At 60.0% G+C, this 27187-nt stretch overlaps 2 protein-coding genes across 2 annotated transcripts; one reads left to right on the forward strand and one right to left on the reverse strand.

Annotated features, from left to right (window-relative positions):
• Positions 1-300: 300 nt before the first annotated feature.
• ATG9B (autophagy related 9B) lies at positions 301-7144 on the reverse strand. The gene is made up of 13 exons (XM_052639126.1): positions 6595-7144; positions 6386-6429; positions 6178-6242; positions 5901-6062; positions 5214-5355; positions 2941-3695; positions 2644-2797; positions 2314-2493; positions 1372-1608; positions 1098-1231; positions 842-938; positions 514-643; positions 301-428 (listed from the first exon to the last, which is right to left on the reverse strand). The coding sequence occupies exons 1-13, from the start codon at positions 7142-7144 to the stop codon at positions 301-303; spliced, it is 2778 nt and encodes a 925-aa protein (XP_052495086.1).
• A 2482-nt stretch (positions 7145-9626) lies between these two features.
• ABCB8 (ATP binding cassette subfamily B member 8) lies at positions 9627-26525 on the forward strand. Its single transcript, XM_052638480.1, has 16 exons — positions 9627-9791; positions 14070-14382; positions 14725-14880; positions 14963-15057; positions 15156-15261; positions 15977-16138; positions 16249-16334; positions 16453-16550; positions 16940-17045; positions 20384-20417; positions 20622-20758; positions 20952-21046; positions 21181-21314; positions 21802-21949; positions 23630-23880; positions 24505-26525. The coding sequence occupies exons 1-16, from the start codon at positions 9697-9699 to the stop codon at positions 24628-24630; spliced, it is 2142 nt and encodes a 713-aa protein (XP_052494440.1). The 5' UTR covers positions 9627-9696; the 3' UTR covers positions 24631-26525.
• The last annotated feature ends 662 nt before the right edge of the window (positions 26526-27187 follow it).

The following is a 27187-nucleotide window of genomic DNA, read 5'->3' on the forward strand; positions in this document are numbered from 1 at the left end:
TGGGCGAGTTCGTCAATGACTCCCAAGTCCTGCCCAACTAAAGCATCTGTGGGGGTCTTGAAAGAGGGCTCAGGATGCCTTTCCACTCCGCCTCGCCCGATCTCCTATGACTGGAGAAGCCAGGGAGCCTGGGGGAGGAAAAGCTCTTGGCAGGCGTCCAGGGGTTCAGGTTCCAGAGATGACCACCCCCGTCACCCCAAATTCCCACCACTCTTCCCACCCCTCCAAGTCTGACACCACTCAATATCCTACTCATTCCTCCCACCCCCGTGAGACAATACTGACCCCCAAGGAGCCCAGTCAGTCAGTGCTAGTAGCCTGGCCAGGCTCCTTCTGGGTGTCTGTGGGCTCCTGGAACCCTCCAGGAAACAAACTCTGGGTCCTCTGGGCTCTCCACTGCTGTCTGGGGCTGGAGGCGGGACTGGAGCCTGGTGAGAAAGGCCATGAGTTGGGCAATGCCATGATGGCCGCAGCTCCCCAGCGTCTGTCCCCTGCACACCCTGACTGCCTCACCATCACTGGACCAGCACGGCTTTTCCTCATCTGGAGAGAGGGTCTGTGGGGGGCTGGGCCAGGGTCGGGACAGCGGGGAGGCTGAGGCCTCGCCCCACAGTTCCTGCTGCTGTTGCTGCTGTTGATGGAGCTAAGTGGAAGGGAGAAGATGAGAGGCCTCTGTCCTGTCCTGGTGTGAGGCCCAGCCCCAGGCCAGGTGCAGAGGCTGTTGACACTCCTCCTCCAGCTCCTGTTGAGTAACTCCTTACACTCCAGCCCCCTCCACACTCTCCCCTTTGTTCAGCTGCCTCCTCCCTCCCCTTCTCTTTTTGGCACCCCCTCTGCTCACCTGGTGCAGGTAGATGGCGTGGAGACTCATCTCAGCAGATGCAAGCTCTGGGAGCTGGGCCAGCTTCTGGCCCCCAGTGCCTCCCGGGGACACACAGCTAGAACAGAGGGCACAGTTGATAATGAAGACACGCACATTCCCCCAGGGAGAGCCTGAGTTCAACTCCCCTTCCACATCACCCCCTACTCCAGTGCCCCTTCTCCTGGAGGATCAGCCCCACCCCTGGCTCCCAGCATCTCAGGCCCCTACCCCTCACCTCGAGTCCTGGCTAATTCGGGAAAGGGAGGCCAGGAGGCTGGCTGTGGCTGCGGCTGGGCAGGGGGCTGTGGGGCTGAGGTCTTGAGGCGGCCGGAGGGGCTGCACCAAGAGGTTGGCCAGGAAGGCCTCCGGCTGGGAGAGAGAGGAGAGGGGGTCAGAAGAGAGGACAGAGGGGAGGGAGGAGGTCTGGGAAGGCAAGAGAGCAGACGGCACCAGCAAGCAGGTTAATAAAGGGGTGAGGCAGAGGGTGGTGGGGACCGGCTCCGACTCACCAGAGGGGAGGGAGAGTCGCTGAGGATCCCGGGGGCAGGGGGACTGCGCACTGAGCTGGCGCCCCAGGCGGCTGCATCTTGCTGCACCCGGCCTCGCAGATGCCCCAGGAACTTGGAGCTGTGGCCTGGGGGGCGCCATTGTGGGTGAACCAGGGAGAACCTCATCAAGGAGAGTTCCGTCTTCCCGTCCTCGGCACGCTGAGACAGTGAGGCCTCGGTCTGTCCCTCGGAGAGCCACTGAAAGGAACGATGGCCCTTCATGTGCTGCCAGGATCAGGCAGCGCAGCTTGCAGGATCTCAGATCCCCGACCAGGGATTGAACCAGGGGCCCTGGCAGTGAAAGTGCTAAAGCCTGACCACTAGGCCACCAGGAAACTCCAGCCAACTCCACTTGGAGAGCTGAGCTGGGGGCCTCGTAGGGTAGGCAGGACAGGAAACACTAGCCCCAGGGTGAAAGGATGGAGGCCACAAGGGGACGAGTTCAAGATCAGCCAAAAAAAAAAACACAGCCGGAGGGCAGGACCCGGGTCCAGACCCAGTGCTAGCATACGATGTGGGCTGTGTTTTGCCGGCCTGTGCACACTGGCTACCACAACTGGCCCAATGGCCTTGGTCAGGAAACCCATCCGTGCCCCAGCCCCATCCACTGACCACGCCGTTTCTCTCCAGTGGTCTGCGCTCCCATTTACTGGTGTGTGACGGTGCTGGGCACCCTCTTAGGGCTCTCCACCTGTCATCTCACGTGATCCTCCTAACAGCCCCAAGCACTGGCTAGTCATTGCCCACATTTGAAAAATGAGGGCTCAGGAAAGTGAAGTGGGGGGCTCGAGGTTGCAGGTGCCAAGCATTGAAGGTTGGGGTGGAACCCAGTTCTGCTTCCAGTGAGGCAAGCCAATACCTACCCAACCTACCTACCCCACACCTCCGGGGACAGGCTCTCACCTGAGGGTGGCCGTGCCGCTTCACATCCATAAGGGCAAAGGAGCAGATGTCGCCGACCCCAGCCACATCCACAGTAAAGTGCCGAAAGAAGTCGATAATCTCCAAGGCTCGGGGCCGAAACCAGAAGATCAGAAACAAGGGCGTGAGGACAGGGGACAGGAGCTCCTCCACCAGGGAGACCTGGAGAAAGCAGGCCCGAGGCCGAGAAGGGCTTGCTGAGGGCAACCAGACTCGCCCAGTAGGCAACCTCCAACCCCTCCGGGGGCCCTCCCCTAGACCCCGGCGGGCAGCCAAAAGCCCCCGCAGCGCCGCTTCCGGCCTGACCCTCACCGCTCGGTATTGCAACAGCCGCGCCATCTGCCTGTAAGAGCTGGTCCTGCCGGCAGGGCCGGTCTCCTCGGGGAGGTAGTGCATGTGGGCCAAGGCCGCCTGCAGCAGGAGCTGCGGTGAACGGCCTTGGCCTTGCTCATCCGGAATGAAAGACCTAGAGGGCGGGATCGGGGTGGGGAAAGAAGGGGGCCTGCGGTTCAGAGGATGTGCGGGGGGTTGGGGGAGAAGGAGGGGTGCGAGGAGGCTCCGACCCAGGACCGAGTAAAAGAGCCCCCTCCCGGCCCTCTGCCATCGCACCTGGCCACGGTGGCCGCGATCCCGAGCGCGGTCATGGCGGTGAGCACGTGCTCCACGGCGAGCACGTCCTCGTCGTACACGGTGAGCACGAGCAGTGCGGCCAAGGGCGCGCCAGCGAAGAAGACGAGCTGGCGGGCCAGCAGCGCCAGTAGGGGCGCGGGGGGAGCGGCGGCGCGCAGGAAGGCGGCGGCCGGGCGGTAGGCGCGGGCCAGGCGCGCGCGCAGCTCGTGCGGCAGCTCGTTGAAGTGGCGGAGCTGCAGGCGGGCTAGGCGGGACCAGCGGCGCATCCCCAGCGCGCCAGGCTCGCGCCGCAGCAGCTCGGCGTGGCTGTAGAAGGCGTGCAGCACCTGCCAGGCCAGCACCAGCGGGCTCAGCGCCAGGTTTGCGGCCGCCAGCAGTAGCACCGTGCGCCGCCAGCGCGCGGCCAGGGCGGCTCGCCGGTCGCCGCGCTTGTAGGCGTCGGGCAGCTCCCAGCCGCCGCGGAAGAGCGAGAAGGGCCCGCGGAAGAGGAGCAGGTCGACGTTGAGCGCCAGGCCGCGGCTGAGGAAGGCCGCGCCGCCGCCCCAGGGCAGCGCGGCGCGGGCGGGCAGCAGCCCCTTGTTGGCCAGCGCCACCTGGTAGTTGGTGTAGCGCAGGATGCGGTGGTGGACGTCCAGCTCCGTCAGCGGCCTCGGCTGCACGCACAGCCCCCCGCTCCTCTGCAGCGCCAGCAGGCGGGACTGCACCTCTGCCCAGGGCACCGAGCTGAGCTCCTCCTGCGGAGAGCCGACGGCTGAGGCCAGCGCCCCCGACCCATCTCCATCGCGATGCCCACCCTCCGCGTGCCAGAGCGGCATCCCGGCGTGCCCTCCCCGCCGGCCTCACCTGGGGCCCGCCCGCCGGAAACCCACCGCCTTTCACGGCCGCCCCTTCGCCCTCCTCTCTTTGCCACCCACAAGGGGCACCTCATCCTCGGTCTGAAGCGCCCTCCCCAGGCCCTTGCCCATCCTGGGCCAGGAGTCACGTGCTCCCCAGGGACCCCCCACCCCCACCCCATAAGCTAAACTCCATAGGTATATGAGCTCGGCCCCTTCCAAGCAGATCTTCCAGACACGTCCCCATCCTGGCAGCCCTACAGGCACAAGGCACACCACAGCTGCAGGTAACAGGGCAATCACTCTCCTTCCTAGGGTGCCAGCCAGCCGGGCGCAGAAGCCGCACAAGCTTTTACCTCGGCATGCTTGGAGACCCCACCCCCATCCCCTCCATCAGATTAATCTTCCTAAGACAGTGGCCACATCCCCATCTGGGGTGGGGGAAGGCCGTCAGACCTCACTTGCTGCTCCACTGCAACTCATTTTATTTAGCCCAGTTTCACCCAGCTTCCCCAGCCCAGCTTAGTCACATCCCTCCAGGCTAGCCTCTCCAATCCACCCCAGGGTCTCCCCTACCTCTGAAAGGAAGCAGGGAAGAGCAGAAAGAAGGGAGGAAAAAGAGAAGGGGTCAGGCGCCTTCCTGGAGGAGCGGCGGTCCAGCTCCCGACCTTCCCTGCGTCCGTCCCCAGCCCTCTGCTGTGGCTCGGGCTCCCCTACTCAAGGGGGCTTTCGGAGGACCTCTCCCCTTTGCTGCACTGGAGGGCAGTGTTCTGGACTTCTGAGGGGAGCAAGGGAAGTTGACTGCCGAAGGTAGCCTTTGTGCTGTGCCTTGGAGAATAAATACAGAGGCAGATGGAGTTGAGACCAAGAGGAGGAGGAGAGAGCGAAGTGTGCCCAGGGACAGTGAAGGCGCCCACAAAGCAGCTTCCTGCAAAGAGAAGCCAGAAAGGGGGGTGGGCTCCCCTGACGGGCCTGAACACTCAGTGGCAAGCTGGTAGGTCAGTCTCCTCATCGCTGCCTGAGATGCTCACTGCTCTCCCCCGACCCCTTTCCTTCATGGGGCCTGGAACGCCTTCTCACCTCCTATCCTTCCCAGCCAGGTCTCAGTTCTTCCTGCTCTATAAAACCAGAGGACCACCCCTTTAAATCCCCATCGTCTGGACCACAAGTACGTGGCTGTACATATCTTCCATAACCATCTGCATCAACTAAGCGCCACAACAGTAAGGACCTCGGGTTCTAACGGGTAGTACTCTACTTCCTAGCGTTATCTGGGGCTAAGCCTAGGTAGGTGTGTCACAAAGGCCTGTCCTCTTTCCAGTGGCTCCTCCTGTCTGCACAGCCCGCCACTCCTCCCCATCCTCGGCCCCCAACCCCCCCGACATGGCACCCCTCCACAGACATGCTCATCCAACTCACCGGGGGGATGTGCAGGGCCTCCCTGTAAAACACCTGGATGTCCCAGTAGCTGAAGAGGTTGCAGACTGAGCGAAGCAGCTGGAACAGCCAGAAGGCAGCAGCCAGGATCAGCAGGAAGACCAGGAGGGGGCTGGAGCAGATCCTGTGTGAGGCGAGACAGATAGCAGAGACAAAGCAGGGGCCCCACAGCAAGGAAGACCAGTCTCGGGGAGCAATGGAGGTCAAGGAGAGGGGGCCCTGCCCGACCAGAGATTCTCAGGGTGTGGGTCCTAGAGGTCCCCCGACTCTTGTGTCTGCAAGGTCAAAAGTTTTCAGCTAAAACTCAGGTTTTCTGCCATTTTCATTCTCATTCTCCCAAGAGTATCCAGTGGACTTTTCCAGAGTCTGTGTGACATCACGTTCACAGACGGGATGTATGTTCCTACATTCATAGATTTTAAAGCTGTTCTTGGCTTTGACATCCAACAAGGTAAATGCAGATAGGATGCTCAGAACAAAAGCCCCTAGGAGTTGGTTCTCAACAAACATTAAGTGTATTAAAGGTGTATTCTCCACCAACATTAAGCGGATTAAAGGTGTACTCAAACCAAAACCTTGGAGAATGGATGATCTAGACCAAGGAACAAAAGGAGGGGAGGCTTTTGTGTTGGTCTCCCCCAACCCCTGCGCCCGCCGGCTTTCACTTACCGCTGGGCACACTGGGAGGAGGATAGGATGGCGTCCGACAAGGTCACTTTGCTGTGGAGTGGCCCAGGTCGTGTTCGGTTACTCGGTTGGTGGGCAAAGAGAACATTATAATCCACGCAACGAAGGAGGAAGGTTGTGAAGGTGACGATGAAAATGAATTGTCTGGGACGAGAGGAAGAGCAGTGCTCAAGCCTGAGGGCTGAGTGGGCTCCTGCCCCAGCCCCCAGGCCCACTGAGTTGGTTAGCCCCTCCTGCTGGGCCCCTGGGCACATCTCACCCCAGCTGGAAGACATCCTCCAGCAGGATACAGGTAAAGCCATTCCTCTGGTGGTAGCTGTAGATGTGGCCGCAAGTCAAGAAGTCAGCCTGAAGCCTGATGGGCTTTTCCTGAGGATGCCTCCCGATCCCCCCCAAGTCCCCAGCCCACGGCACCCGTCCCCCTGCCTGCCGTGCCCCTTCTGCCACGCTGCGCACAGAAAGGATATCTTGGTGAAGAAGCTGTCCAGGTTCTGGATGTGGTGCCAGGAGCCTGGGCACAGAAGGGAGAGCGTTGGGGTGTGGCACTCACCTGACTCCATGCCCTCAAGCTGCTGCCAGAGGCCCAGCCCCGGGCAGGGCGGGAGGTGGGGGGAAGGGGGGGGCAACCCTAGAGGCTCCAGGGCCTCCCCAGCCCCACACCCACCCACCCACTCACTTCGGAGCCCTTCTGGCACGTGAAGCAGGGGCTGCTGCTCCTCCCCATGGAGGGGTGAATCTTGGGACCCCTCAGGGTCACCGTCCTCCAGCCGCTCGTAATCCTGCTCGGGTATCAGAGGGCCTATCCGCAGCCCAGGAGAGTCCTGGGGGCATCGGCGTGGGGGAGGGGGAGTCCCCGAGGCCGGGGGAGGGGCAGAGTGGGAACCCCAGAGAGGGGGAGCAGAGACGGGTGTCATCGAGGGCTGGGGCTGCACTGGGGGAGTGGCTGGGGTTGGGGGAGCACTGTGGCAAGGCTGAGAAGCCCCTGGGCCCTGCACCGCTGGGCAGGGGAGCCCCGAGGCTGAAGGAGTTGCTGAGGAAGGGGCCCTTCTTGTGGGAGGGACAGGGGAGAGAGAGAAGAAGGAGACCCTCCCCGCCCCAGGTCCCCGACAGGGAGGAGGAGGGAGAGGAGGCAGTGGCGTGGGGAGGAGGGGCACAGATCCAGGCCCCAGGTCTCCCCACCGCCCCAACCGCCCCCTGGTCCCCCCCCAGCCCATTTGCCTCACCATCAGGCCAACGGCTTCTCCTGAAAGCTTGGAAGGATGGGAGCTGCTGCCGTCTCCGCAGAGGGCTGCGTTGCTGAGAGGGGACTTTGACAACTAGGACGAGTGACAACAACAGCTCGTGACTCAGTAGGGGCGGGCCTCAGGCGTCCCAACTCGCAGGCACCAGCCCGACCACTCGCACCCCTTCCAGGGCAACCTGTGGCCAAACCTCTTAGGGCTCCACCTCCACACCTGGCCGGGCAGGAGCTGCAGAGGACGGAAGGAGATCCCCACAGTCCCACCTTCAGACCTCCAGGGGATTTAAAGGTGAGGCTAGAGAGCAGCAGCCAAAGCAAAGGCGAAAAGAACCCTATTGAAGATGCTAGAGCCATGGGGCCAGGACAATGCCGTGCATCTTTGGTTTCTTAAAACCTAATCTCAAAACAAAACAAAACTTCTCTCTCCTCCCTACATACATACACACAGAGTGATCAACAGAGAAACACTTTGAAACCAAAAAGAAAAGAAAAGCGTGTGCATGTTTTGTTGTTATGACGGTACTAAAGAAGGGCAAAGGGGAGACTGACTTGGCAGTTGGGTAGGGGGAAACAGGACAGGAGAGAACTGAAGAGAGGAGAGGGGGTTCTTTTGGATATGAGATGGTTCTTGGAGCTTTTACAGTAGGAAAGCGAGGTTCTTGAAGCTCCATTATGTTCACTGATTCATCCTCTTGAAACCCTCTCCAAGTTCTGATCCAGTTTCGGGGGCCCCCCTGAGAAGCATCAGGGCTGACCCAGCAGAGGGCAGCTGAAGGTCTGGAATTTGCAAGAGCAGGTAATTTGGGTGCCCTGTGACTGAGCTGAGTTCCTTGTTGCCACCTCAAGAGGGGGCGGAGGCCCAGACAGCTGGTTTGGTGGCTTGTCCAACGCCATTCTTGAGATCCTGAATCATTAGGTTTCCTACTGAAGCCCATTCCTGCGGTGCTGACTCAACCACCTGGGTGTTAGGGCCCCCAGGGCTTAGGCCCAAGGGTTGATGTAAGGCCCAGTCCAGGAAATGGAGAGAGAGAGAGAAACAGAGTGCATTCCAGATTGCCTTCTGGAGGAACTTGGAGGAGGAACCTGTGCTTCTTTCCTGGGAGGAGAAGTGTCATAATAGCTCAGGACTTGCAGAGTTTTATCCCAGAGCAGGAGGCAGAGCTATGAAAACAAGACTTCGGGTGTCCCCAAATGGAATCTCACACTGCAGAGGGGCCAAGAAATTCCCACGATCTCTCTGAGACGTCTGCCCAAATGGGTTCTGTGGGGTTTCCTCTGGTCTCTCCCCAACCTCACTCACCCCAGTTTTCCACCATATGCACTTTAGGATCCTCTCGTACACCCTCTGCACCCAGCCGAACTTCAAACTAATCCTGGCACATTTTCCTCCCCAGTTTCACTCCAGATTCATCAAGGGACAGCCTCCCTACCACCAGCCCAATTCAAGTTATTATAAAGGGCACTTTTCTTTGCCAGGCGTGGAGAAGGGAAAGAGGGGACCCGTGACAGAGCCACTATCCGAGAGGCAGTCACAGCCTGGTAGGGAGGTGGCTATGCAAGCAAATAATTACACGGAAGAAATAAATAAGCGAGAAATTGCAGGTGTAAGAGCTGTGCGGTGGCAGCTACAGGCAAGTCAGCCTGACTTCGGTAGGAAGGTATCTATTGGGGAGACGGATCTGGAGTCGCGCCAGTGGTTCTAAACTATTGTGTAACACGAGCTTGTCAGAATCACCAGGGGAGTTTTTCCCCAAATATATGTGGCGGCCATAGCGGGTGGCGAGCTAGTGGTAAAGAATCTGCCTGCCAATGCAGGAGACAGATGCAGGTTCAATCCCTGGGTCGGGAAGATCCCCGGAGAAGGGCACGGCGACCCACTCCAGTGTTCTTGCCTGGAGAATCCCATGGACAGAGTAGCCTGGCGGGCTGCAGTCCGCAGAGTCGCGAAGACTCGGACACGCCTGAAGCGACTAAGCAAGCACACACGTTGTCCCCGGAGCTCTGACTCGCCTAGGGGAGCGGGGTGGATGGAAAGGCACGTGCACATATTTTGGGGAAAAAAAAAAAACTCCAAACGATTTTTGTCCCTTGGTCTCCCAGAACCAGCGTTCTACACTCCCCGGCGATTTCGGGTCACCTGGAATGCTCTGAGAGCACGCGTAAGAGACTGACCTCGCGGTCGGCGGCTGACGCGTTACTATAGATACCCGGCGGGGCGGGGGAGCGCACTCGGCACGCCCTCAGGACGTCACCTCAGAGCCGACCCCGGAGGCGGGCGGAAAACATTGCCGCTTCCGGCTCGGCCCCGCCCAGAACTGGACGACAGGGGGACGGGCCACAGGCGGCTTTCTCCAATCATCGTTGAGGCGCGAACGAGCTTTCCTCCAATCACAGCTTGCAATGAAATTGATGCTTCTTTCCGCCAATCAGCGCCGCGTCGCGCGGGGGTTGTCGGGATGCGGGCCAGAGCCAACATGGAGCCTTCAATGGGATCAGGGTGAATCCGCTGTTGCCGGCTGGTCCGGTTCTCCCCACATCATGCTGGTGCACTTGTTTCGAGTCGGGATTCGGGGTGGCCCCGTCCCAGGCAAGCCGTTGCTACCCCTCCGCTTCCAGACATTCTCGGCTGTCAGGTAAAAAGGGACGAAACCTAACTGGGAGCGTGGGATACTGAGCCGCCTGAAGGGCGTGGGGCCCGCCGGGAGATGGAGTCCCGGGCTCTCGCAAGATCTGCTGGGAGCTGTAGGCCGTCCTGGCCCGGGGGTCGACTGTCGTTCCCGGGAGGATCGGCCTCGATTATTTATAGCGACGGCCAGGTGCCGGCAGGAGGCTCGGCGCGTCTGTGTCCGCGCGAAGGCTGGACGGAGGGGGGCGCTCTGAGTCGGGGACCACGCTGGTGGGTGTGCTCTCCCCACCAGGGGGCGCCGTGCTGCACAGGTGTCATTTCGGTTCAGTTCAGTCGTTCAGCCGTGTCTGACTCTTTGCGACCCCAGGGACTGCTGCACGCCAGGCCTCCCTGTCCATCGCCAACTCCCGGAGCTTACTCAAACTCATGTCCATCGAGTCGGTGATGCCATCTCATCCTCTGTCGTCCTCTTCTCCCCCTGCCTTCAGTCCTTCCCAGCATCAGGGTTTTTTCAAATGAGTCAGTTCTTCGCATTAGGTGGCCAAAGTGTTGGAGTTTCAGTATCAGCATCAGTCCTTCCAGTGAATATTCAGGACTGATTTCCTTTAGGGTGGTCTGGTTGGATCTCCTTGCAGTTCAAGGGACTCTCAAGTGTCTTCTCCAAAACCACAGTTCAAAAGCATCAGTTCTTCGGTGCTCAGCTTTCTTTACAGTTCAACTCTCACATCCATACATGACCACTGGAAAAACCATAGCCTTGGCTAGACGGACTTTTGTTGGCAAAGTAATGTCTCTGCTTTTTAATATGCTGTCTAGGTTGGTCATAACTTTTCTTCCAAGGAGCAAGTGTCATTTAATTTCATGGCTGCAGTCACCATCTGCAGTGATTTTGGAGCCCCCAAAATAAAGTCTGTCACTGTTTCCCCATCTATTTGCCATGAAGTGATGGTAGTGGATGCCATGATCTTAGTTTTCTGAATGTTGAGTTTTAAGCCAACTTTTTCCCTTTGGCCTCAGTCCTCATTCTTGGAATTGGTCTGGAGATGTGGACAAAAATTAAGTGTCCAGAGACATTTTGTAAGGCTGTTCCACAGATTCAGTGTGAATTGAACAAAAATGGTTCCTAAATCTGTATACTTTCAGCAGAGATAGAAGAGTATGTATATGTTGGTGTTCATTCGCTCTGCACACATTGGTCCCAAGAGAGAAAAACACAAATGGGGAACGAAAAGGACCCAGAGACTGAGACTCCGTTGTAAAAGCTTTACGAGAAGCAACTGATTCCTTTCTAACCCTAGAGTGAAAACCCAAGAGCCAGGCAGGCAGCAGATCACAGGGTCGGGTGGACGTGGACTTGTGTCCTTCAGGAAGCACATTTGACTGATGGAGGGCAAGAGGGGCGGAGCTGCAGCTTAGAAGTACTGGTGCTGGGAAGTAATTGGCAGTTTTGGGCAGTGACCAAGCACTGCTTAGACCTTAGTTTGGAGAAGATGAGAAAAGCTGGAAAGTGGCCATGGTAAATTACTAAAAGGCTTGAATACAGTCCTTAGGAAAAGAGTAAGGGTGTTGATGTTATTTAAACGAGAGCACAACCCCAGGAAAGACATCAAATTGTGTGCTGGGATTTGTGTGTTCATAGTGCAGTGTTTTTCAGACCTGCAAGTCACAACACAATAGATCAGAAAGTGAATTTAGTGAGTCTGGACTCTTTAGAAGGGATATAGGACTTCCCTCGCGGTACAGTGGATGGGAATCCACCTGTCAATGCAGGAGACCCAGGTTTGATCCCTGGTGCGGGAGGATTCCATGTGCCTCAGGGCACCTGTGCCATGTGGGCCACAACTGCTGAGTCAGCACTCGAGGGCCTGGCCAGCATGCCACAACTTCTAAGCCCACACACCTAGAGCCTGTGCTTTGCACGAAGAGAAGCCACCACAATGAGGAGCCCCAGGGCAACACAGAGTAGCCCCTGCTCACCACACCTAAGGAGAGCCCGAGTGCACCAGCGAAGACCCAGTACAGCCATAAATGAATTAAATTTTAAAGAAAGTGAATATAACATAATACACGTTTAAGAAACAAATTAGGGAGGGACTTGCCTGGCAATTCAGTGGTTAGAACTTGGGCCTTTCACTGCCAGGGCTCATGTTTGATCCCTAGTGGAGGAACAAAGATCCTGCAAACCTTGAGGCCAAAAAAAAAACTAAGGAAAGTATTGTTTTGTGAAGCATTTCAATTTTCTGCAACATACATATGTTCACTGTGCTCAGTCGTAAAGTAAAATATATTTCGTACTATTGTCTATAGTAAGTCTAAATCTTTACAGACATTGCAGCAGTGAATCAGGTTACTTGTTGGTCAGTCACTAAGTCATGTCCAACTCTTTGTGACCCCATGGCCTGCAGCATGCCGGGCTTTCCAGTTCTTTACCATTTCCTAGGGTTTGCTCTAACTCATGCCCATTGAGTCCATAATGCTGTCCAACCATCTCATCCTCTGTCGTCCCCTTCTCCTCCTGCCTTCAATCTTTCCCAGCATCAGGGTCTTTTCCAGTGAGTCAGCTCTTCACATCAGGTGGCCAAAGTATTGGAGTTTCAGCATCAGTCCTTCCAATGAATATTCAGGGTTGATTTTGTCAGATTCTTCTGCACTTCTAATGAGGGCATGCACTCAACAAACATAACCATTTGCTGAACTCTGTTTTGTACCAGAGCTCTGCTAAGTGTTCTGGGGATACAGTGGTGAATAAGATCTTACTTCCTGCCATCAAGGAATATATATAGTCTGATGGGGAAGTGGGGTATTTACAGAGAGCAGGACAGTGAGCTTCTCTGTTTATATATTTTTCCATTTATATTTTGGATAGATATGAAATATGCAGTGGAAAACAGGCAGGTGGGTGGGGTGGGGGGAGATGTCACATAGAGGTGGCAAGAAGCACAGGCAGGCTTCATTGAAACAGGGAAGGATGAGACTGAGTGTGTAGTTAGGAGGGTCTGAAAATAGGAAAAACCATTGTCATAAAGGAGAACCCTCCCATCCATTTGTTTTTTAAAAGCCTCTCCCCATCAGTAATCTTATTTGCATCTTTGATCATCCTCCCATCTACTGTTGACCAGGTAACAGATATTTCTAACAGGCCTCCCTATAGCTGCTCCTGTCCTTCTCCAGCTCACTCCTCTCTGCAAGGATCTTTAAAATGCAATTATGATTATGGTCTTCCTTGCCCTCTCAAGTCCACATGTTTTAAAGGGACAGTAATGGGTCCCCCACTCCCCACCCCCAGCAAGCTTTGTCGTTAGCTATTTTTGTGTCCCGCCCCCCCCCCCCCCCGCCCTATACATTGTTGTTGTTCGGTCACTAAGTCATGTCCAACTCTTTGCCATCCCTTGGACTGCAGCATGCCAGCCTCCCCTGTCCTTCACCATCTCCTGGAGTTTGCTCAAGTTCACGTCCATTGAGTCGGTGTTGCTATCTAACCATCTCATCCTCTGCCACCCTCTTCTCCTTCTGCCTTCAATCTTTCCCAGCATCAGGGCATGTATGTCCATACACCCATGCTAAAGCTTAACCACCACAAGGACCGTTACGTGGTCTGTCCTGTTGGCCTTTTGCTCCCTGGACCTTGGAGGAGAGCGCGGTGCACAGTAGGCTGGTCCCCCTGCATTGCCATCTACAGATACCGAAACTGCAGGATAGGGGATCTTGGCCTGTGTGAGATGACGAGATACAAGTTACTTGGATTTTATCGTCACCCTTTTCTTCCATGCCTTGTCTGTCACGTTAGCCGAGGCCCGGGAGGGGACAGGGTGATGGGGTATAATAAGCTTCCAACCAGTGGGCAGAGTCTTGGGATCACTCCTGGTCGCACCACATGTAACTGTGAGCTCATCACACTCAGTCCTGAGCCTGGATTCTGGAGTCAGACAGCAGGGCTCCCACCTTGTCCCAGTTCTGCTGCTTGTCTGTAAGGGGAGCACCGTCCAGCTCTGATGACCCGTCATTCTTCTGAAAGAGCAGGGGTTGGAGGTGGTCGCTGATTAGGGCCAGCCATCCCAAAGACAAGCTGGGGGCAAACACCTTTGAGACTTGATGACTTTCCACTGGGTGTGTTTGTCTCAGAAATGGAGGTTGCCTAAGAGCCACCCTGAGACGGCCAGGGAGAGCTGTCACAGAGAAGCCTCTGTCCCCCAGAGTGCTGAGCCAAAAGCCGAGAGCCGGGCGCCGCGCTGCTCAGCTGAAGGCCAGCCAGGCCCATGAGCTGTCATTGACATTCTCTCTGCAGGTCCTCCGATGGCCGCCCCAGCACCTGCCTCCTCGGGGCCGTGGCCCGGCTGCGCTCACAGCTCCGGGCCCGCCTCCCTCAAGCACCCCCGGCTCCCATCCGGAGCCCCTCTGCCTGGCACTGGGTCGGGGGAATCCTCCTGGGCCCCCTGGTTCTGAGTAAGTGCCCCCGCCTCGGCCTTGTGGCACTGTGTGAGCCAGAAGAGGCCCCCCCGGCCCGCTCCAGACCCCGTGTCCTGGAGCCCCGCTTTAACTGGACGCTCTTCTGGCAGTTTCTGCGCCCCCACCTGCTGGTCCTGGGGGCAGCTGTCGTGGTGAGGTCTTCTCCCGCCCCCCCGACCAACACCAGGGAAGGGAAGGATACAGCCCCCGTTTGCAGAAGCCCCCAGCCAGGGCTGCGCAGGGACAGCTTTCCTGCCCGCCTGAGTCTCAGAGGAGACCTGGAGCCGCTGGCATGGGGACATGGCCGAGGGTCCCTTGGAGGACCTGCACAGGGTGGCTGGGGGACAGGGTCCAAGGGTCCCCAGGGGCTGGCAGCCGGGTTTTCCTCTCTGAGAGACACAGGAACCCCCACAGCAAGGGGCAGCAGTGAGAGAGGAAGGTTCAGGAACGGGGTAGAGGTGGTCCCCCTCTGACCGGCTGCCCCCGCCCTCAAGCTGGCCCTGGGCGCAGCCTTGGTGAACGTGCAGATCCCCCTGCTCCTGGGGCAGCTGGTGGAGATCGTGGCTAAGTACACGAGGGACCACGCGGGCAGCTTCCTGACCGAGTCCCGGAGCCTCAGCACCCACCTGCTCCTCCTCTACGGCCTCCAGGTACCACAGGAGGGAGGGCTGGGGGGCCCACCGCTCCCCCAAGGAGCCCCGGGCTCCCCTGAGAGCCGGGCCTGTCTCGTAGGGCCTGCTGACCTTCGGGTATCTGGTGCTGCTGTCGCGCATCGGCGAGCGCATGGCCGTGGACCTGCGGAGGGCGCTTTTCTGCAACCTGCTCCGGTAGGGGGCGGGGCCCTGTGGCCTGGGGGCGTGTCTGGGGCGGGGCCTCGTCCTGAGAGCGTGTCTCCCTCCTTCTCTGCATCTGCGGCCACCACCAGCCAAGACATCGAGTTCTTCGATGCTAAGAAGACAGGGCAGCTGGTGAGCCGACTGACGACGGACGTGCAGGAGTTTAAATCCTCCTTCAAACTCGTCATCTCCCAGGTCAGTGCCGCAGGTGGAGGGGACCTGACCTGGGGCACTGTTAGAGTCACACACACATTTGCACACACTCTCGCAGGCCAGCCCTGCCCCACTCTTGGGTTTCCTCGCCCCCAGCTCACACCAAAGCAAGACGCCTGCCCTCTGGTGAGGATGTGGGTGAGGGTACAGGGACATTCACAGGTGGGAGGTGCCACGGCTGTGTGTCTAAGGTCAGGACAGGCTCTTCCTATCCTGCGGTGAAATCCGACCTCCCCTGGAAAACCCTTCCCAAGAACTCAGACAAGAGCCTTTGCCAGCCCTGCTTGCCAAGAGCATCGTCATGGCCTGGCCCCGGCGTGCCTGGCCCACTGACAGGAGAGCCAGCAACAGCTCTGCTGAATTCCTGATGTCCTCTCTCCATCCCCTGCTCCCCATGTTGTCACTGACCCCCCAGCAGGCCCTGGGCGGCATCTCCAGGCGGTCCTTTTTTTGGTTCAGTTTCTGGAGCAGAAGAGGGCAGTGGCATTAGGAGGAGGAGGAAGAGGAGGCCTTGGTCCGTAGTTTCTCACCCCTGCTGGTCAGGAGAGGGTTACAGTCTGTGACCAGTGGCCTCCCGGGGGTCAGACCTGTGGCCTTACCCTGTGAGCGGAGTGGGGAGCTGGCTCTAGCCATGCGATGCTTGGTGAGTCCCACGTCCTATTGCTGACACCTCACAGGCTTCCTGTCCACTGCCCAGGGGTTGCGGAGCTGCACACAGGTGGCCGGCTGCCTGGTGTCCCTGTCCATGCTCTCCACACGCCTCACGCTGCTGCTGATGGTGGCCACGCCTGCCCTGATGGGAGTTGGCACCCTGATGGGCTCAGCTCTCAGAAAACTGTCTCGCCAGTGTCAGGAGCAGGTATCGGAATTCCCGCCTGCCCCCCCTGCACTCCCCTCTTCTGCGCCCTGTGCTCCTCGGTCACCCTCCCCGTCTGCATCCCAGCTTCCTAACTCCTGGGTCCCTCGCAGGTCGCCAGGGCAACGGGTGTGGCAGATGAGGCCCTGGGCAACGTGCGGACCGTGCGAGCCTTCGCCATGGAGCAGCGGGAGGAGGAGTGAGTCCTGAGTGGGGGCAGAGCACAGAGCTGGGGGATGCTCCCCAAAGGCCCCTCCATCCGCCCTGGGCCCCACCTTGCCAGCTTCCTGAGGGCCGGGCTTGGCCTCTATCCCCAGACGCTACGGAGCGGAGCTGGAGGGGTCCCGCTGTAAGGCAGAGGAGCTGGGCAGAGGGATCGCCTTGTTCCAGGGGCTCTCCAACATCGCCTTCAACTGTGCGTGAGCAGGGACCCCCGGGGGGAGTATGGGCGCAACTCGGGGTGAGCTCAGAAGAGCCAGGGCAGCCCTCTACCTGCTTGGTGGCCAATGTCACCCAAATGCCAGGTAGCTGGTCTGCTAACTAGGGGAGAAGGCTGCCAACTCAGGCAGGGAGTGGGCACGCAGGCCCAGTGCCACATCTGAGCCATGGGCAGAGCTGCTGGGGAGGAAGCAGTGAGGTGCCCCAACCCTCTCATTGCCAAAGGAGGAACTAAGGCAGAGACCATTCGCGTGACTTGCCGAAACGCCATTCGGGGAGCATGGCAGGGACCGGCGCTAGGACCAGCACAGGGGCCAGGCTTCGCCCCCGCCCTCCTCCCTGACCGCCTCTCCTTGCCCCTCGCAGGCATGGTCTTGGGCACCCTGTTCGTTGGGGGCTCCCTCGTGGCCGGGCAGCAGCTGACAGGGGGAGACCTCATGTCCTTCCTGGTGGCCTCCCAGACTGTGCAGAGGTGAGTGTGGGCCGTTCTCTTCCCGAGGGGCCCAGCTGGGGCAGGGGGCACCAGTCTGCTGTGGGTATGGTGACCAGCTCCCCCAGCGAAGTGCAGGTCTGGGGAGGGGGCCCCCTGCCTCCCAGCAGTGCCCACTCAGGGCTCCCCGCAACCTCATTCACTGTACCCTCAGAAACGCAGCTGTCAGCTTCAACTTCCCAGCAACTCAAAAGTTTGCTTGATAAGCTGTTTTTGTTTAATTTTGATAAAACGCACATAACAAAATTTACCGTCTTAATGTATTTAAGTACAGTTCACTAGCATCACATAACGCTCATGTTGTGTGACCATCACCAACATTCGTACTCAGAATGTCTTCACTTTGCAAAACCGAAATGCTGTCCCTAGACGACGCCCCCCCCGCCGCCGCCAGCCCCCGGCAACCCCGTCCTGCTGTCTATCTCTGTGAGTCTGTCCGCTTCAGGTCCTCATGTAGGTGGGCTCATACGGGGTCTGTCCCTGGTGAGGGCGTCTTTCTGTGAGCGCAACTTCTCCCAGGTTCATCCACATTGGGCCAGATGTCAGAACTGCCTTCCCTTTTAAGGCTGAGTAAGACTCTGTGTGGTCTTCCTTGGTGGCTCAGACGGTAAAGGGTCTGCCTGCAGTGCTCGAGACCTGGGTTCGATCCCTGGGTGGGGAAGATCCCCTGGCGGAGGAAATGGCAACCCCCTCCAGTATCCTTGCCTGGGAAATTCCATGGACAGAGAAGCCTGGCAGGCTACAGTCCATGGGGGTCTCCAAAGAGCTGGATGTGACTGAGCGACTTCACTTTCTTTCTTTAAGAGTCCAAGTACGGTAGGCCATCTTTGATGCACTCTCTAAGAGCTGGCCTCCCGCCCTCTGCCTGACCTTCCCCTGCATGTCCCACCAAGCTGGCTCACCGTGTCCGTGGCTCCGCCGGCCCTCTGTCCCCACCAGCTCTGCCATGAGAGGACCCAGGGCGGGCGGCCTCCTTCCCTCCCCTGCCCCTTCCAAGCTGAGTTCCTGGCAGCTCCTTCCGCTGATTCCACTTCCCCTCGCTTTGTCTTCTCTCTCATGCACCATATACACCAAAACACATACAATGTAAATAAACGCTAGATAAATAGAGCAAATGTGAAATAACAAGTAACTGCAGAGTGAAGACCCATGTTACCACCAACTGTGTGGAGAAAACAGCATCAGCCCTGACACCCCCCTGGGTCCCCCCGCCTCACCCCGATTCCCCCTGTCCTTGCGTCTTGCTCTGCTCCGGGTCTCACCCCCACGAGCATGGGGGCCATTTCTTCCAGAGTCCTTCAACATTAGCCTTGTTACCATTCGGGGCAGAGGGTGCTCACCCCGAAGCAGGGCAGGTAGACAGAGTCCACCTTTTCCAGCCCCAGGCCAGTGTCCCACAAAGACCAGGATCCGCCCATTTCTGCTCAGTGCTGCCTAGTCGGGCCCCTTCACACCCTCTCTGGGCCTGGGCACCCCCCTCCTCCCCCGTGGCCTTGGGACACAGGTCTGAGGGTTCCAGAGTCGGAACTCGGGCCACCCCCGGCTGCCCCTCCCGCAGTGCTGACCTGCATGGACCCCCCCCGCCCCGGCTCCCTGCATGGGGTCAGTCTTCCTCCCTCGGACTCGCCTTCCGCTGGGCCCCCTCGCGCTGTGGCTTGGGCACAGACCCGCTCCTTCCCTCCCCGCCAGGCCCTAGCTGCACGGCCTGGCAGGCTAGCAGACTGCCGTTACAGACTCAGGAAAGCCGCTCACAGGCTGCTAGGTGGGGCCGCTCGCTGGGCCCTTGGCCCAGCCATTTGGGGGCCCCTCGCCAAGGACAGGGGGCTACTCTGGGGACTCAGGCGGCAAAGCGTCTGCCCGCAATGTGGGAGACGCAGGTTCGATCCCACAGAAGACTCCACTGGAGAAGGAAATGGCAACCCACTCCAGTACTTTTCCTGGGAAATCCCATGGATGGAGGAGCCTGGTGGGCTACAGTCCATGGGGTCACAAAGAGTCAGACACGACTGAGTGACTAACACACACACACACACACACATATATACCACATGGAGAGCCTTCACCACACGTCTGAGTGACTAACACACACACACATATACCGCATGGGAAGCCTTCACCACCCACCTTGGAGGAACTGGGTGTTAGGAAAGAAGTTGGTGTTTCCTCCTGGGGTCTAGCCCAGGGGGAGGCAGGGAGGCAGGCCTGCCCGGAGTTCAAGCAGCCTCAATCTTTGGACCCCACCTGAGGGGTTCTCAGTGGTGGCCCTGGGGTCCTGGAAGGGACGGGGAGGTGCCCAGATGGACCAGGGTCACAGCCAGGCATCCGGGTCTGGGTCCCCCTGGGAAGGGCCCAGCCACCTCTCTGCCCCGCGGGGCCCCCAGGGAGGGCGAGGCCTGCCTCTCGCACCATCCCCGTGAGCAGGGTCACGCGCAGCTGGCTTTCAGTGGTCGCATGGCAGCCCCGCCAGGCCCTAGTGGCTTCCAGGTCTCTGGTGGACAGTGCTCTCCCGACATTGGCCGAGAGCACCCCATCCCGGCTCCTCTCCGTGCCTCTCGCCCCCTCCGGCAAGCGCTCTGAGCCCCGTCCCCCCCACCCCCAGCCCCCACCTGGGTGCTGGGACAAGTATGACCCTGGGGAGGCAGTCTTGCTTCTAGAAAAACCCGCACACACCATGGCAGACACACAGTCACGGGTGGCCAGGCCAGCCTGGCGCTGTGACTAAGGAGCGGTGACTCACCCCACTCCAGCCCCGTGTGACAGAAGCAGCTGCCCACTGTCTGGGTGCAGCTGCAATGTGATAACATCTTCAGGGAATTTTCTCTTGGGGTCCCCCAGCCACCCCCCCACCTGCAGTCCAGTGTCTTCTGTTTCCTTCTGCCTGTGGAAGGAGTAACATCCTTTTTTCCACTTCATTAGACCTTGCTTCCCCGGGCGTGGACAGCCCTAGATCCCACTGCCTGGGTGGGCCTCACCCTGCAGGCTTCAGGCAGCCTGAAGCCCAAGCCCCTGCCCGCCACCCGCCTTCCCGGCCGTTTCCTCCCTGGAGCCCGGCCCTCAGGGAGTCCTCAGCTGTCAGCCCCCTCTGGGCCAGGAGAGAACGCGGTTCTGAGGGGAGGAGCGACTTGTCCCAGGACTGGGTGGTCTGCCCAGGGTTGCCAGGCCCCAGGTTTCGGGAGAAGCCTCTCGGTTTGGCCTTAGGCTGCCCGGTTCCCCACCTCACTCAGCATGCCCGCCCCCTCAAACCTGCCCCTCCGCCTCCAGGCCGCCTTCTCTCAGCCTCTCGCTGTTGCCCGCTTTCAGCCCACGTCCTCTCCTTGCAGGTCCATGGCCAACCTCTCCATCCTGTTCGGTCAGGTGAGCTGCAGAGAAGGGTCTGGGGGTGCGGGCCTGGAATCTGGGCTGGAGTCCCGCAGCCACCCACGTGACTTGCATGCTTGCATGGGCATCCGGCGAAGGGGACACCATGAGCCCTTCCCACCCGGGTGGGGGAGCCCAGGAGACGCTGCCCCTTCCCTCAGACCCAGGCCTCCCTCACCCCAGACTCAAACCCCTCCCCAGGTGGTGCGGGGGCTCAGTGCAGGCGCCCGCGTCTTTGAGTACATGACCCTGAGCCCCGGCATCCCACTCAGCGGGGGCTGCAGCCTGCCCCGGGAGCGCCTGCGCGGCTCCATCGCCTTTCACAACGTCTCCTTCAGGTTGGTGTCAGCCGCCTCCTCTCCTTTCCAAGCTGAGGGCAGGGGAGGGGGAGGTCTGGGGACCCGTGGGACGGTGTGGCCCTCTGAATAAGCCCCACTTCGGGGCTCAGGGAGACTTGAAAGTTCAGGAGAGACCAGGGCGACAAGGGTCCGAGAACCTGGTGCGACCTGAGGATCTCTTGCCTCCCGCCAGCTACCCCTGCCGCCCCGGCTTCCCTGTGCTCAGAGACTTCAGCCTCACGCTGCCCCCAGGCAAGATCGTGGCCCTGGTGGGCCAGTCCGGGGGAGGTAAGAGAGGCCCGCCACCACCACCCCCCATCTGCAACTCCGCCCCCTGGAACCACCCAGTGTGGCAGGAGGGGCCCCGCTCTCCCGGAACATGCTCTGGAAACCCATGCCCCGGTCCCCTCCCCGACCCCCAGGAAAGACCACCGTGGCCTCTCTGCTCGAGCGCTTCTACGACCCCACAGCGGGCATGGTGACACTGGATGGGCAGGACCTGCGCACCCTCGACCCTTCCTGGCTCCGGGGCCAGGTCATTGGCTTCATCAGCCAGGTGAAGCTTGCTTCTCAGTCCTGTGGCCCTCGAGGGGGTGGGGGCAGGTGGGCTGTCTGCACTGGTCCTGGTGTCCATTCACCAGGGTCCCAACCGCTGCAGCTCTCCCTTTGGACTTTGTTCCTCAATTTAAGAGATCCCTCGGGGCGGCCCTTTTAGGATCCCTGACAGCCCGTGGCATCCAGAAGGTCAAATTGTAATAATAAAATCTTCCTTTCCAGTCACCCCAAAGTAGGGTGCCCTGCCCGGCCAGCTGGTCTTGCTCTCCTAGCCGCCTTCCCTCGCCCCTTCCCAAGGGGCCCCGTGTCTTGCAGCGAGCTCAGCCTCTCCCCACTCTGATGGGTTTCTCTCTGACCAGTAACTCTGAACCTCCCCTCCTGCCCTCCACGAGGTCCTGTTGTGGCCAGAACTCTCCTGATTACACCCCTCAGGGGTTCGGGGCAGAATCAAGATGTTGCCTGTGGTTCCCCCCACCTCCCACCCCCAGGAGCCCATCCTGTTTGGAACCACAATCATGGAGAACATTCGTTTCGGGAAGGTAGACGCCTCCGACGAAGAGGTTTACGCAGCCGCCCGGGAAGCCAACGCACATGAGTTCATCACCAGCTTCCCAGAGGGCTACAACACCATCGTGGGTGAGTTCAGGCACGGCGTCCCACACGGGCCTGGGGGCCCACGTGGGCTGGGGTGCAGTGGGGCAGGAACACGGTCATGGCCTCAGGGGAGACCAGACCGGGACTGTGGCCTCGGGGGACAGAGGCGGCTCTCCGGGGACAGAGTCCATGCCGGGGTGGTTCAGGCACAAGCCGGCTGCAGGGAAAGGAGCATGATGGGGACACACGTGATCCGCGCCGTGGGGACTCTTCAGAGCTCACCACGTCAGCTCCCGAGACCTGACCAGAAGCTCAGGGTATTGATCTCTTTCTCTCTCTGGCTTTTATCCTTGAATGAAAGGTGTTTCCACTCTTGTTATCCACAGGGATGGGTTTGGTTGGGCAAATCTCTGTTCTGACTTACCCAGAAGAGGGCTCTGGTGGTTCTAGAACGTTAGAACGTTGTAGCATCACACGAGAATCTTCATATTGACGCTTGTGGCTTCACGTGTTCCTCTCAGAGGCCCTTTCTTCAACCTTTGGGCTCGTGTCCGTTATCCAGAGTCTCTTGGCTCTGTTGCAGAATATTCCAGCATGTCTCATGGTGCTGGACGTGTCCGACTCTTTGTGACTCCGTGGACTGTAGCCTGCCAGGCTCCTTTGTCCATGGGATACTCCAGGCAAGAATACTGGAGTGGGTTGCCATGTCCTCCCTCCAGGTGATCTTCCCCACCCAGGGATTAAACCCAGGTCTCCTGCATCTCCTGAATTGGCAGGTGGATTCTTTACAACTGTGCCACCTGGGAAGTCCTCTTATGGTGCAGGCATATCCAAAGTTCTCAACTCTCTTTTTTTGGCCACACCTTGCTTCATGCAGGACTTTAGTTCTCTGACCAGGGATCCAGCCAGGGTGCCCTGCAGTGGAAGCACAGAGTCGTAACCCCTGGGCCACTGGGGAAGTCCCTCTCAACTCTTCTTGACACTTAGGTCTCAGTCAGGGCTTCCCTGGTGGCTCAGATGGTAAAGAATCCGCCTGCAATGCAGGAGGCCCAGGTTTGATCCCTGGGCCAGGAAGATCCCCTGGAGAAGGGAAAGGCTACCCACTCCAGTATTCTTGACTGGAGAATCCCATGGACAGGGGACCCTGGTGGGCTACAGTCCACAGGGTCACAGAGTTGGACAGGACTGAGTGACTGACACAGTTCAGCCTCGGTCTGCTGAGCTTAGCCTGCCCCATTGTGCAGCCCTCCTTCGAGGTCTGTGTTTCTTGCTGAGACTCTGCTCAGCAGCTCCTTGGACGCTGCCCTGTCTGGAGGAGCTGGCCCTCCCTGTCCCTCCGGCTCCTGCTCTGTGACTGTCGTCACCTGGAGGCTCTTCTTGGCACTAAGCCTGCCACCTCTGCTATTCTCTGTGGGCATTTTGGACCCCACATGTGGTCTTCCCAGAATGTCCGGGGTTAGGGTGGACTCCCGCCATTCTGCCACCCCCAATCCAGGAGCCACGTCTGGGTCCAGCAGAGACCCAGGAGGCCGGGAGAAGGTCGCTAGAGCTTCAGGGCCGGGGCAGGTGGGCCCGGGCCTGTCACATCTCCGAGCTGTACCCTGGTGCGGGGTGGAGCCTGGCCTACTTGGGTGTCACTGCGCTCCGCTGTGTGCACAGGGGTGAGGGGTCGGAGTGCTGCCAGGCGTCACGCCTGCCCTCTCCCCACCTCGTGCCCCCCAGGTGAGCGGGGTGCAACCCTGTCTGGCGGCCAGAAGCAGCGCCTGGCCATCGCCCGAGCGCTCATCAAGCAGCCCGCCGTGCTGATCCTGGACGAGGCGACCAGCGCGCTGGACTCGGAGTCCGAGAGAGTCGTGCAGGAGGCCCTGGACCGCGCCAGCGCCGGGCGCACCGTGCTGGTCATCGCCCACCGGCTCAGCACTGTGCGCGCAGCCCACCAGATCATCGTCATGGCCCATGGCCGGGTCTGCGAGGTTGGCCAGGGCCCTGGGGCACGGTCGGTGGGCTGGGATGGACACAGGGAAGTGGGTGGCTCAGCTGAGCTGTGGGAGGGTCTGGCTTGACCCTGGGGGCTGGGGGTTATGGTCTGGTAGTAGCACCCGAGTGGATTCAGGAGTTCTTGCCCTTCAGTAAGCCCAGGCCGCTCTGGGCCCCTGTTTCTTCCCCAGGGGGTGGGTGAGCAGTGAGCAGAGCGGCAGTGAGACCCCCAGTGTCACAAGGGAGAGTTCCCAGAAGCGCACGGTGCTGGGGGAGGGCCCCAGGGAGACCCTGATGGGGGCCCAGCGGGAGCACCCCAAGGCTGGGTCTGCAGCAGGACTCGGAGGCTGTATGGGGCCCGGCTCACAGCCCCCCAGCCGCCTGCACTGGGCGAGGGGCGCCGGGCCCTGTAAGGAGGACAGAGGGACCCAGGGGCTCTTGCACAATCCAGCTCGGCTAACAAGTGCAGATGCGCCAGCCGCGACCTGTGACCCACAGTGCTGTGTCCTCGGGAGGGGCTCTGGCTTAGGTGGAGGCCAGCCCAAGGAGCTGGTCCTCCGAGGGCTGTGAGCTCTGGGCCGGGCCGGGGGTGACCATCTGCCCCCGCTTCCTCTCTGCAGATGGGGACCCATGAGGAGCTCCTGAAGAAGGGCGGGCTCTACTCGGAGCTCATCCGGAGACAGGCCCTGGACACCCCGCCTCCGGAGGCACCTCAAGTCCTCGGGCACCGGCACTCCAAGTCCTGAGAGGTCTGGTCACTGCCAGGCGTCCATGGCCGAGGCCAAAGCTCAGCTCAGGGGGACCTCCTGCAGACCCCGCCCCCAGGAGGAGAGCCAGCATGCTGGGTGGGGCGGCTCCCCCTGCTCGGAATAAAACCCCCGGGCCAGGCACTGGTCTGGGAGGAGGCTGGGCCCAGCTGTCCTCCTGCTGCCAGGCTGCCCGCCTCCTGCTGGAGCCGAGAGTCCTTGGGCTGGCCACCCAGGGGAGGGGGCGGGCTCCCAGGCCCCGCGCAGGTCCCCTCCCTTTGCCCAGCCCTCCTGACCCCTCTGCCCACCCTGCTGCGCCTCACCTCTAGGTACCTGACAGCTTAACGGTGTACAGGCCGCAGCTGCAAGGACTCTTCACAAGTCAGCGCTGGGGGAGGGCAGTGGGGACTCACCCCAGCATTCCTCCCACACCCAAGCCAGTTCCTCCACGGACTCTTAACGTGCCTCTCAGACCCTGGGAGAAGCGGACCAGCCTCTGAACCAACCCTTCAAACCTACAGTCCCGTCCTGCGCACAGCTTCCCTTCTCCTGCCCCGTAACACAGTCCTTTAGACGTCGCCCCCCACCCCCCACTACCGTCTGAATGGGACAGGTGCCTGGCGGGCCCCCTGGCCCAGGGGCGGGGGGTCAGGGGTGGCTGTAGTCTGTCACCTGGTGAGAACGTGGACCCCCGCCCTCTAGGTGGGGACACCTAGCTCTGACAGTGACAGAAGGGGGACACATGCCCCAGCCCCCACCCACGGGGGACAGTCAGTGCTAACGCCCCCCCAGAGCCCACCATGGAGCAGCTGACGCCAAGCTCCTTGGGCTGATGAGACAGAAAATCAGGACAACAATGAGCGGCCACTGCCAGCCTCCCTGGGGTGGTCAGAGGAGGTCCCAGGTGCAGGTCTGACCAGAGCTGCCTCTTGAGAGAGGACAGGCCAGCTGCCCAGTGGCATGAGCCTGCGACCCCGAAGCTGTGAGTTGGGTGGGGTGTCAGCTTCCGAGGGCCCTCGGAGCAGCCCAAGTTTCCCTCCAGCCCTGGTCGCCCCAGAACTGGTCACCCCTCCTCCCTGAGTTCTGCTCACGGCACTTCCCTCCAGGAAGCTTACCCCACTTCACAGCCCGTACCGGCTGACGACCCCGCCGAGTCTCGCCCTGGGGTGAGGAAGCAGGTTGCCCCAGTGAGCCCATTTGGATATATCCCACGGCATAGAAGGGTGACCGGGGGCGGCTGCGGCTGCAGCTGGAGGCCAGCCTGGGGCAGCTTGCACAGCTCCAGTGTGCATGCGGCAGCCAGGGCTCAGTCCCCCGCAGCCTCCGTGGATGTGGTCCGGGAGCAGATGCTACCGTTGGGCCACGACCAGCCTGCTTGGATGCCCTGCTTTCTTGCTGATGAGAGGTCGACTCCCTGGGCAGGCAGGCCTGGCCTGGCTCCAGCTTGCTCTGCCACTAAACCCCTCCCTGGGGAGGGCAGCCAAGGGCAGGTCTCAGCTTCCCGCCCTGGTCCACACTGGCCGGCTGGGCCCCTCCCAGCCCTGGCCAGCTCCTGTTCCACCAGCAGCCTCCAGACGTCTCCCGACACCAGATCCCAGGTCTTTCCTTACCTCTGCAGGGTGGCCTCTCTGAATCCTGCCCCCTCCTACCCCACCCCCTTTAGGGAAGTAGTGAGACCACGGAAGCCCCTGCGGTCAGCCGCCCACTCGTAGTCTTAACCCCAACCTCGGCTCCTGCAGCCATTCCGCATGGGCCATAAACCCAGCTGTACTTCTAGTTGAGAGCTTGTTTTTAAGAGTTTAATTAGAATGATCTGTGGTAAGGTACTTGGGGCTACAGCCTCAGACGCTGGTTACATCTGTGCAGTAAACGGTGTTATTCACTCCTTCAAGATGTGTGTTCATTAAGTGCATGCTGTGGGCCGCAAAGCCCACGAGGGGGGGACGGGGAGGCCCCTGCCCACTGCGGTCTCACTGGGAGGACAGGCGATCGCGGTGCAGTGTGGCCATGTTCAGTTGGCACACTTCCCCTTGCTGCCAAGAGCCCACGTCTCGTGGAGCCTCGCCGCAGAGGCTCTGTGGAAGGACACGGAGCAGAAATGAACGCAGTCGACAAACTAGTGGAGATCAACCCCAGCACGTCTCAGGCTGGCAGTGCCTCCCGCAGCCGCAGGCAGACCAGCGGCTAACCGAACCCAGGGTCTGGTGGCCCAGCAGGCCCTCCCCAGCTAGGCCCCTCAGCAGCTGCCTCCTTCCTGTCCCCTGTACTTCGGGTCAGCAAGATACCGGAACCCCACAAGGCCAGCAGGCCTGTAGCTCTGCTCTCTGTTTTCCAGCCGCCAGGAGCTCTCCTCCACCCGACCCATCTGTGGAACATACGAGGCATCATTCAAGGGCCCCGACTCTGCCCTGAGACGGCCAGTGTTACCACCCCGTGCTGGGCCCTGTGGCCCAGGACTCTCCAGCTGGCCCAGAGGCCACGTAGCTCCTCCTTTAGAAAAGTGCCCCCCGCCTCCCACCCACCCTTGGAAGACAGACACACGCCCGTGTTCCTGATG

Source organism: Budorcas taxicolor, chromosome 4, assembly GCF_023091745.1.
Source record: "Budorcas taxicolor isolate Tak-1 chromosome 4, Takin1.1, whole genome shotgun sequence".
NCBI lineage: Eukaryota > Metazoa > Chordata > Mammalia > Artiodactyla > Bovidae > Budorcas > Budorcas taxicolor.